Genomic DNA, 11073 nt, shown 5'->3' on the forward strand with positions numbered 1-11073 from the left:
ACTAGGTTTCATCGGGAATCTCACCAAGTATGGAAACTCTCCTTCCCTCGCTGCTCTTCCACCGACGATTCTTTCGTCCTCCACTCTGCTTCGGCCGCACTCCATGGCTTCACGCGTATCTAGATTATTTGTTCGTAAGTTACTAGAACGTTCCAAACCATTTCCTCTTCCATCGTTGTTCTCCTTTTTGCAACAGGATTAGCCCAGGTGAAAAATATCTATGCATAATGCAAAATACTTGCAAATTGTTTGTGAAACAAATACTCCTTTCGGCAACCCATTGGAAATTGTCCACTTTGGAAACCACTTGCATGCTGTTCCACTTTAGGACCCATTTGCAAGTGGTTCCAGCTTCTGAATCACTCGCAAGTGGGTCCACTTCAGCTGCCGGCTTATAGTGTGCCATATACACATATTTCACAGCATAGTACTTTTATTTCAGATTTTTACAGCAGCAGCTAGTTTTGCAGCAATGCAAGGAACATAAGGCAGAAATAGCGCACAACTAAGCACACATACATGAATATAGAATATGCCTGTTGCTGTACTTGAGGGAAAATATCTAGAGACACGATCAACCACATACCGGCAATGACTTGGACCTTTCCTGGGAGAAGCTTGTTCCGCGTAGCTTTGCCGTGCGTGCACGTTTTTCTGACGCTCAACATAACTGCATAACTGTCACAAAAGGGCGTACGCCTACCGTTTTCAACAAATCAGGGATGGCGGATGACAAGCTGCGTGCTATGCGATGAAGTTGTCTTTTGAGAGTGCACAGTCGGTAATTTAGGTAGGTGGAAATCGTTTTCTGAACCGGTTACCAAATTTTTTTAATGGTTCAGTTTCGGTTCGGCTAAAAATAACGGTTTTCGGTTCGGGCTCGGGTTCGGTTCAACTCTCTGGTTGTGTTTGTGTTTGCGTAATCTGTTGTTGTAGCTGTATGTGTTATCGATGAATGTAAATAGTTGCCTACCGTTATGTCTGTGGGTCGAACTGAAAAAGGCGCTATAGCTCTGACGGTCAGATATATTTCACTGGCCTTTTTATTTATGTACTTTTTTGTGCGCGGGAACACAGGTACGTGCGGGGTTGTTTTGGGGAGCTTGCCTCTCGAACGTCTCTAGATGAAAGCAACAGTGCAGGCCGCTTTAGAGAAAACTACAAGACGGTGAGCTTCCTCGAGCGGCGCGCTCTCATTCCATAGACTGTCGCGTGTGTAGCCTTATTGTCGATCTTATTTGTAAATACCGTGTGTAAATAGCCAGGTTCATTAAACCCTTAGTTACGTGTGCTTTTGTGGTCCGGAATTTTCCTTTGCCTTGTACTGGGTCGCGCCATTCTCTATATTGTGATCCCGCTCCGTCACCCTGTTATTGGGTGACGTCACATTTGGTGGCAGCTGTCGTACCTAAGCACAAGGAATAGCGTTGCAACTGCTGTAAGGGAAGTGCGTTGGGCGCAGAGGTGCTGGCGTTAGGTTCCATGCTACCTACATTTACAGGGGATGGAACCGGGATTACGATCGATGAATTTGTCGCTGTCTTGGAACAGCTAGGGAAGATGAGCGGCTGGAAAGATAACCAGCTCGTAGGTATGGCGATGTGCAAGATGGTGAGTAGCGCCCATAGCTTTGCTTGGCAGGACGAGGAGAGAATCGCTGTAGAATCGTTCGACCAGTTCAAAAGCTTAGCAATAAGCGGCTTCGATACAGAACCAAAAAGCGTGAAAATGGAGAAATTTCTCTCAGCTAAGCAAGAAAGACACGGGGACGTGCGATCGTTCGCAAATCGCGTGCGTTTGCTGGGGAAGGGCACGTTGTGTGGTCTCACCGAAGGAACAGAGAACGCAGGGCTTCCAAAAGAACTCCTCGATGACCATTATTCTCTCTCTATATTTTTGAGCGGTATATGCGACCCTGTTAGGAGAGTTGTCTTAACCCGTGAACCAGAAACTATGAAGTACGCAGTCGATGCCGTTGTAAAACAGGAACGAAATGAAAAGCTGGTGTCAGAACGGGGTGCCGTTCGCGTTATTTCGACCGACCGCTTAGGGGAGGTGGACGATATGAAGCGAAGGCTCGACCGTCTTGAAGCTCTGTTAGAACAAAGCATCCGGCTGTCGGTAGAACGCACCACAGAAAACGCACCCAGTCGCGCAGATCGCCCTCACGGAGAGTGTTATAACAAGGATGCAACTCGAGGCAGGGAATTAAGCAAGAGACAACAATTTCCTGAGACACAGCAACAAAATTATATAGCGAAACAGTCACTTGTATACACAACAACATCCGCAGAGGGGGTATGGGCACAAGGGAGGGCTTGCTGACGCAATGTCCACGTGCAGCTATCTCTAAAGATTCCCTGAGTAACCTCCGCCACAAATTCCTTTCTTTACACAAAACTTCGATTTCAGAGAAAATCGGTTGACAATTGTTGCATTCACGCACGTGGGCTACGACTTCACTGGAAATGTGATTCTTCCCCGTATTTAGGTTATGCTCTTGCAGTCTATGATTCAAGCACCTCTTTGTTTGCCCCACATAGCATAGACCACAACTAAAAGGAATACAGTAAACCACTTCGCTGGAACAAGGTACGAAGGGCTTTTTGTGCGAGACAGTACAGCATTGTGATTAGGATAAAAAAGGCGTCAGCCTGGATAACTTGTAAGCATTGGTGAACACTATACCCTTATGCCATAGTTTTTGCTACTTTTGTCTGCGCCCTCTCTCTATTGTTGAGAGTGTTTTAATTGCGGCAGAGAGTGCTGCGCTCAGTGTTCCACATCGAGGCGAAACAACAACAACGAAGGTGGCAACCGCACAAAACCCGCAAATGAGAGCAAGGTCATTGCAGCGAGGCGAATAAAGAAGGATGCCGGTGCTGTGAGGCTTACATTCCTCGGGGCTCTCAAGCCGCGAGAGGTCAGTCTTCATGTCCTCACGATGAGAGTTAAGCACTACCTACCGTACACGCCGCAGTGCCGCAACTGCCTGAGACATGGACATGTTGCTGCGTGCTGCCTCCGGAAGAAGGTCTGCGCAAACTGTGGAACGTCCCATGACTATTCTGACTGCCCACAAGACGACCCCGTGTGCGCGAATTGCCAGGGCAATCATCCAGCAACATCAAGCGACTGCCCCAAGCGGAAACAGCAGTGGCGCATTGCCAGGGAGCGTTCGCGCTCCAATAGCAGTTACCGGAAGGCAAAAGTGAAGCTCGAGAAAGAGGAATGCCGCAAGCTCCGCAGACGGCGGCGGCGGAGAAGACTGCAGTTGCGACACCGTGCTGCCTCTAGCAATGAGGCTGGTGGGCCACCTCCATTGAGCAACAGCGACTCCCCCCCCCCCCCTGCCCCACCGCCACGATGCTCTGCCAACGGCGCACACTCCTGCCCCGCAGCCGTCTGCTGAGGCCAGTGGCGACCGGCTGCCGACCTACTCACCGAAGGTCCGCTTGCCATCACCGATCCGAGCGAACGACGGCGACATGCAGGTCGTGGTGATCAGGCTACTCTTCGCCCCATTAAAAGCCATCATCGCCGCTTATCCCGAGTGCAAGGCACTTGCTGAAATCAGATCGGTCCTACAACTCGAGAACGACATCGCTCCCACCTTACAATCCGGCCCTAAGCGTAGCAGCGCTAAGACCAGCTGGGCGCCCTTACCGCTCCGCCACTGGTAGCATGGCTGTTCAGTACCAAACGACAACGATCTTCCAGTGGAACGCGAGAAGCCTGCAGTCGAAGGTGTCCGATTTCCGTCAGTTTTCCTGGAGGCACAAGTTCCCTCTGATGTACATATCGGAATGCGGAATCCGTGATGACTTCCGGCTCTCCAACTATATCACCTTCGCCTCCAAGCCCAGAGGTGCTAAGAGTCGAGCACCTGTTTTTGTTAGGTCGGACATACCCTCTCTGAGCAGGAACCAGGGCTCGGAACCGTTATTTTTTGGGGTTCGGTTCAAGTTCCGGTTCAATGTTATCGGTTCGGTTCGGATTTAGGTTCAGCGCAACCAAAATAATGGTTTGAACCGATATTAATCTGGTTCGAACCGGTTAACGTGTGCTGTGCTAGTCAGTGTACCACATGTAAGAGGTAATATCAGGTTCCGGCGATGGCTTGCTCCTCCTGCCTTCCTCTTACTCCCTCGCCTCTACACTTCATATAGGTACAAAGAACCATGCAGTTCAATGCAGTCCATCCTTTACTGTACCGAAAAGTGCTGGAAAATGGCGTACTGCATACCATTGAACTCCATTGCAAAAACACTCCAAAAGCCGGGAGACGCCATAACTGGACAAAAAGGTAGAGAACTCTGACTTAACATAACAAAATAAGTTTTACTCAGATGTTTCGTCCGTCATGTGATGGACATCATCACTGCCAAACTGGATGAGAGATTATACAACCGGTCGCTATTTAAGCAGATGGGAGGATTGTTCGGGAAGGGGGCCACGGTTTTTGTTACAAAACGAGGGGACACCACGTATGTGCCACCACTCTACAAGCTTCCTGGGTCCCCATATTTGTTGGCGAGTCAGGGTCACCGCGTTGTCGATGTCGAAACAATGTTCCGTGTCCCAACAATGCTCTGTAAGCTCCGTCTTAAACCGTGTGGCGTGGGTCGCGCTCTTTATGTCAGTGCTTCACGTGCTACATTGGCAAGACAGGCAGAAAACGGAACACTCGTTTCAAAGAACAAAAACGGGACATAAAGAGCGCGACCCACGCCACACGGTTTAAGACGGAGCTGACAGAGCATTGTTGGGACACGGGACATTGTTTCGACTTCGACAACGCGGTGAACCTGGCTCGCGAACAAAGATGGGGACCCAGGAAGCTTGTAGAGTGGTGGCACATACGTGGTGTCCCCTCGTTTTGTAACAAAAACCGTGGCCCCCTTCCCGAACAATACTCACATCTCCTTAAATAGCGACCCGTTGTATAATCTCTCATCCAGTTTGGCACTGATGATGTCCGTCGCATGACGGACGAAACGTCGGAGTAAAGCTTGTTATTTTGTTATGTTAAGTCGGAGTTCTCTACTTTTTTGTCCAGTTCTATTGCAAAAGGCATTCGCCAATTTCCAAAGAAAAAAAGAGAGGAAAGCGGTCACGTGGTAGATAAGAGTGACCAAGAGTCCCATGCCCAGGCCGGCACGCTGCTCCCCGTTGAAAAGTGGGCGAGAGGTCGCTCCTGTGTTTCCTTCCTGCATGCACTGGACCACGCGCCAACCTCTTTTCCGTGGTCTCTAAGGGCTGCGCTGCTTGTGGATGCCACTGCGAACTATTAAAATTTTCGTTGCCCTCACACTGCGACGCTGAATAAAAGGAAGCAGCCAAGGCAACAATGCAAAATGTAGCTGTCGTGTACCACATATTTTTTATTTTTTTAACACCTCCAGTCACAAAAATGTGCAAGGATGTCGTGAACCTTTTGCAGGTGATGCTGTAGGAGGTGCATGGACTCACCACTTCTTGGTTTATCAATTTGTCCTCTCTACGAATTCGGCTAGATTCCGAGCGATGCAGGGAGCTGGTGAGCCGCAGTCCAGTGGGAAGGTATAGGCGTTTTTACCGTCCGGCGAACCGGTTACCGCATCATATTTTTTTTTGGTTCAGTTCAGGTTCGCTCAAGGGGAGAGAAAAAATGTTTACGGTTCGGTTCGGCAAAAAATAACGTTTTTTTGCTGTTTTCGGTTACGGATCAGTTGCGGTTTCGACCCCTGGCAGGAACATCGGGCCAACCGATGGAGGGCAATACGCCTGCTGCTCGGTTCGGATGGGCACTACCGACCTCACCGTTGTTTCTATGTATCTGCCCCCAGCCGTCCCCTATGACGTGAACGACTTGGGGAGCATTCTAGACCGCCTCCCACCTCCATATGTACTGTGTGGGGACTTTAACGCGCATCATGTCATCTGGGGTAGCACACGCTCTGACTCGCGAGGGGAACGCCTTGCAGCGCCGTTTGAAGAAAGAGACCTCCATCTCCTTGACAACGGTTCTCCAACGTTTGTACCGTCGTCTCCTGTCTCGTCATGCCTGGACCTCACGGTTGTGTCCGCCTCGATTGCCCGGTAGTTCACGTGGCAAATTGTAGGAATGAGAGTGTATTCCAAGTTTGGGGACAGCAGTTCATTGTCCGAAGGCTGGACTGGATTGAACGTCCGTAAGGATGAGAAGCTGCGAGCCAGAATGTTAAGCTCGCGCCGGGTGGCGCTGCTGTCTCGTCGGCTTCTTCGTCCGGCGGCTGGAAGCGCCGCTACAGTGCCCCCCTCCCCCCCGCTGAAAACGGCGAGGAACGATCGGACCAGGTGACGGTTTTGCGTGCTTGGGCCTGGCAGTCGATGGGCGAAGGTGTACGGTCGAAGTCTGTGGTGTTCGAGAATGACGAGACGAAAGGGTCCTCATTCTCCAGCAAGGCGGGCTTAAGCCTGTCCAAGCTGACTGTCTCTTCTCGTCCGTTGATGAGTATGCGGAAGGTTTTGTCAGAGCGGTGCAGAACGGGATGGGGGCCAGTATAGGGGGGAACAAGGGATGGCTTAATTCCGTCGATGCGGAGGAAAACATGGGTGGCAGTGGCAAGTTGTTGCGGGACGTAGGGCTTGCAGGAGGAGTTGACACGGGTGAATACGGGGCGGAGGCTGTCGAAGACGCGGTGGAGGCGGTCGAGGAGCTCGGAAGGGGTGGAGGGCGAGCTTGACTCAAAGAAGAATTCGGCGGGGAGGCGCAGGCTGCATCCGTAGGTGAGCTGCGCTGGACTGCAGCCAAGGTCGGCCTTGAAGGCAGAACGGACGCCGAGAAGCACTAGGGGTAAGGCATCTGTCCAGTGAGAGCGGACCTGGTGCGCCATCAAGGCAGCCTTGAGGTGCCGATGAAACCTCTCCACCAAACCGTTCGACGCAGGGTGGTACGAAGTTGTTCTTACGTGCGAGGTGCCAAGTAGATTGATGAAGGCGGTGAAAAGGCGGCTTTCAAACTGAGGACTCGGTCTGTTGTTACTCGTGAGGGCACACCGAAACGGGCGATCCAACTGCTTAGGAAGGTGGCGGCTACGGTTTCGGCGGTTGTGTCGGTGATGGGCGTAGCCTCTGGCCAGCGGGTGAACCGGTCAATGGCCGTGAGAAGGTACCGGTATCCGCGCGAGATGGGAAGAGGACCAACTATGTCAAGATGGACGGAATCGAAGCGTGCGTCGGGCGGCGCGAACTTGCCAAGCGGGGTGATGGTGTGACGCTGGATCTTTGAGCGCTGACAAGCGACGCAGCGCCTCACCCAAGCTCGAATGTCCGCATTCATGGATGGCCACACGTAGCGCTCGGCGATGAGTTTCTGAGTAGGTCGGGCGCCGGGGTGGGACAGGTCGTGAATGGAAGCTAAAATAACGCGCCAGAGCTCTGCTGGCACGAAAGGTCTTGCACTGCCGGTCGAAGTGTCGCACACAGCGTGATGTCCGTGCCGGGCAGCGGAATGTCCTCCAGCCTTAGGGAAGACGACTGCGTCTCACGGAGTCGGAGGAGCTCTTGGTCGGAGGGCTGAGCGGATGCGAGGTCTTCCGGCGAGACGGATGTGGCACGTACAGAGAGCAGCGCAACGCGCCTGAGGGCATCGGCTGGACCGTTGGCGCTTCCCTGCACATACTGGATCTGCGTGCAGAATTCCGCCAGGTAGGACAACTGCCGAATCTCACGAGACGAGTAGCGGCCACTAGCAGAACGAATAGCATAGGAGAGAGGCTTGTGGTCCGAGAGGATCGTGAAGTCTCGGCCCTCCAAAAAGTGGTGAAAGTGCCTGACTGCAAGGTAAGCAGCAAGGAGCTCCCGGCCGAACGTGCTTTATTCCTGTTCGGCGGGTTTCAACTTCTTACTGAAGAAGGCTATAGGGCGCCAGCTGTCGGCAAACTTCTGATGCAAGGCCGCGCCCACGGCCACGTTGGAGGCATCCACCATTAGTGCGGTCGGAGCGCCATGCTTCGGATGGAACAGCTGTATCTGCGCGCTGAGGTCCACCTTGATCTTCGAGAAGGCGGCTTCGGCTTCAGCTGACCAGGGAAGGGGCTTCGATCCGCCGCGATAACTGAGGAGAACTTCTAGTGGGCGCAAAGTGGTGACACAGTGAGGGATGAACCGCCGGTAAAAGTTAATTAAACCGAGGAAACGTCTCAACTGGCGGAGAGACTGAGGCTGCGGAAAGCTGGTGATAGCGTCGACCTTGCTTGCGAGAGGAGCGATGTCGGCGGAAGGGACCATGTGACCAAGGAATTCGGTGGATTCAACGCCAAATTCGCACTTCTGGACGTTGATGACGATGCCATGAGCGGCCAGTCGCGCGAAAAGTTGACGGAGGTGGTCGGCATGCTCCTCAGGGGTAGAACTTGCAACAAGCAGGTCGTCGATATAGGTAAAGACGAAAGGAAGGCCTCTGGTGACGGAATGAATGAACCGCTGGAAGGTCTGGGTTGCGTTGCGCAACCCGAAAGGCATCCGTTGGAATTCAAACAGACCGAATGGGGTGGTAATGGCGGTCTCCTTGATGTCTTCGGGGGCAACGGAAATCTGATCGTATGCTTTCATTAGGTCGATTTTAGAAAAGATGGTAGCGCCGTGCAAGTTGACGGTGAAATCTTGCAGGCGAGGCAAGGGGTAGCGGTCTGGAACTGTGGCGAGATTGAGGGCACGGTAATCGCCGCAAGGTCGCCAGTCCCCGGTCTTTTGGGGGACCATATGCAGCGGGGGTGACCAATCGCTGGAGGAAGGTCGGGCGACACCAATAGCGAGCATGTGCTCGAACTCCGTGCGGGCGATTTTGAGTTTTTCCGGGGCGAGAGGTCGAGGTCGAGCAAAAATAGGTGGTCCAGTGGTGCAGATGTGATGCACAATATCGTGCGCGACGGGTCTCGTCCAATCCGGTGGTTGGGTGAGAGAAGGGAACTGTCGAAGGATCGAGGCGTACGGCGATGTCAATGCAGAAAGCGTGACGGTATCGGCGCAGGAAGGTCGGTTGCCGGTCATGACGTGTACGGAAAGCTTGGTGCATGTGTCGGGAAGTAGCTTATTCCGGACATTAACCGTGAAGCCGAAACGCTGCAGAAAATCTAGCCCCCAATATGGGTTGGCCGACACTGGCTACCAGGAAAAGCAAGGAAAAGTTCCTGCGTAGGCCTATGTTAAGGCTGAGAATCTGCTGGCGGAAAACTGGGATGGTGGTATTGTTGGCCGCCGTAAGGTTGAATAAGGGCGGGAGACGCCAGTCAGAAGGTGTAGCAGGGAGGACGCTGACTTCTGCGCCTGTGTCCACCAGAAGCCGTAACTTGGTGGCACGATCTGTGACATAGAAGAGGCGACCTGTGGGGGTAGTCGGGGTGCTGCTGGTCGCAGTCAGTGTTCCCCTTGGAAGTTTCCCGACCATCCGCAGGGCCGGGTACAGCGTTCGGCACTGTCGCCGAAACGATGGTGGTACCAGCACCACGGAGTGGATGTGGAATCTCCAGAGCGTGGGGAAGGCAAGCGTCGGCGAGATTGGGAATTGCGGCTTCCTGAGCGGCGGCGATGGAGGTGTTGTCGTTGACGGGCTGTATGGGCATTGGCAAGGGCGTCAATGCTTGCGCGCAGGTGGGAGATATTGGAAGAAAGGGTGTCCAGACGTGCGTGGACGTCGTCTTCCGGTGCACAGGCGTGGCCTTGACGTCGGGGGGCCGAAAGATCTGGGGATGGCTGCGTGACCGTAGAGACACCGGGGCCGACAACTTTCATAATTTTGTCAGCCTGTTCTGCGAGGTTGGCAAGCGGCAGGCTTGACGTGGCAGCCAGAATCATTTGGACATGAGATGGAAGGCGCTGCATGAACAGCTCGCGAAGAAGCTGTGCGCCGAAAGTGGAGGCGCGGTCCCCGAGTAAAGCTTCCATGGAACGTAACAGCTGGGATGGGCGGCGGTCGCCCAACTCTTCGGTGTTAAGCAGCTGCTGCAGCCGTTTCCGCACGTTAGCGTGGCGCGATCCAGGATGGCGGTCTTGAGATGGGAGTACTGATCGCGAGGTGGTGGGGCCTGAAGAACGTTTGCAACTTCCATCGCAATCTCTGGAGGAAGGGCAGCCACGATGTGACGATACATGGTAAGCTGCTGTGAAATGCCAGCCAGCTGAAACTGGGTCTCCGCTTGGATGAACCATATCGACGGGTTCCTGTGCCAGAACGGCGGAAGGCGAACGGCGACGGAGCTTACAGCTGCGGGAGGAAGCGGGGCAGGCGCTTGACTAGGAGCCCCGTTGTTGTCACCTGCTACTGCTGGCTGCATGGCTGCTGCTGTCCGTTGGACGGGTCACCAGTCACGTTCGGGTCACCAATCACGTCCGGGTCACCAGTGTAGGAGTGAGAGTGCATTCCAAGTTTGGGGACAGCAGTTTATTGTCCGAAGGCTGGACTGGACTGAACGCCCGTGAGGATGAGAAGCTGCGAGCCAGAATGTTAAGCTCGCGCCGGGTGGCGCTGCTGTCTCGTCGGCTTTTTCGTCCGGCGGCTGGAAGCGCCGCTACAAAGTTGATGCTGAGATGCTTCGGAGTGAGCACTTGCCGCTGTTGATCAACATCCGTGGAGCGCCCGGGACCCAACTCAGGCGTACCGCCAGGTCGACGAACTGGCACCGTTATAGGGCTGCTGTTGAATCCGCCCTAACGGACTCCGTCCTCCAGCGTGCCAACCACCAAGACTTCTGCCGTACGGTGGTCGGCGCCACGCGCGCTGGCACAAGCGTCCCGGTCGCCTCGCTACGAAGTTCTCGGCCGTTGATGCGGAGTACGCGCGCCTGCGTGCGATACGCCGGACAGCGGAAAGGCGTGCTCGTCGAACCCGCCTCCCTGACGACAAACGCGACGCACAACGGGTGCAGAAAGCTGTCAATAGTCACCTTCGCAAACTAGCCAGGAACTACTGGAGAAGCTTTGCATCGTCGCTGTCCCCACGCCCACCTCTCTCCCGAATATGAGCGGCGATGAAGGGTCTAGCCGAGCCGGTTACTCAGCGTGATCCGTTTCGATCGCTATCCTTAGCCACAGGTCGTTCCGAGATGGAGC

General features: G+C 53.8%; 1 protein-coding gene across 1 annotated transcript in view; it reads right to left on the reverse strand.

Moving 5' to 3' along the window:
* Positions 1 to 105, reverse strand: part of LOC135384563 (serine protease 27-like) — a 79311-nt gene extending 79206 nt beyond the window's left edge. The window contains exon 1 of the mRNA XM_064613760.1: positions 25 to 105. Coding sequence (XP_064469830.1) covers positions 25 to 105 — 81 coding nt within the window. The remainder of the gene's footprint in view (positions 1 to 24) is intronic.
* Between the last annotated feature and the right edge of the window lie 10968 nt (positions 106 to 11073).

Source organism: Ornithodoros turicata, chromosome 2, assembly GCF_037126465.1.
Source record: "Ornithodoros turicata isolate Travis chromosome 2, ASM3712646v1, whole genome shotgun sequence".
NCBI classification, from domain to species: domain Eukaryota; kingdom Metazoa; phylum Arthropoda; class Arachnida; order Ixodida; family Argasidae; genus Ornithodoros; species Ornithodoros turicata.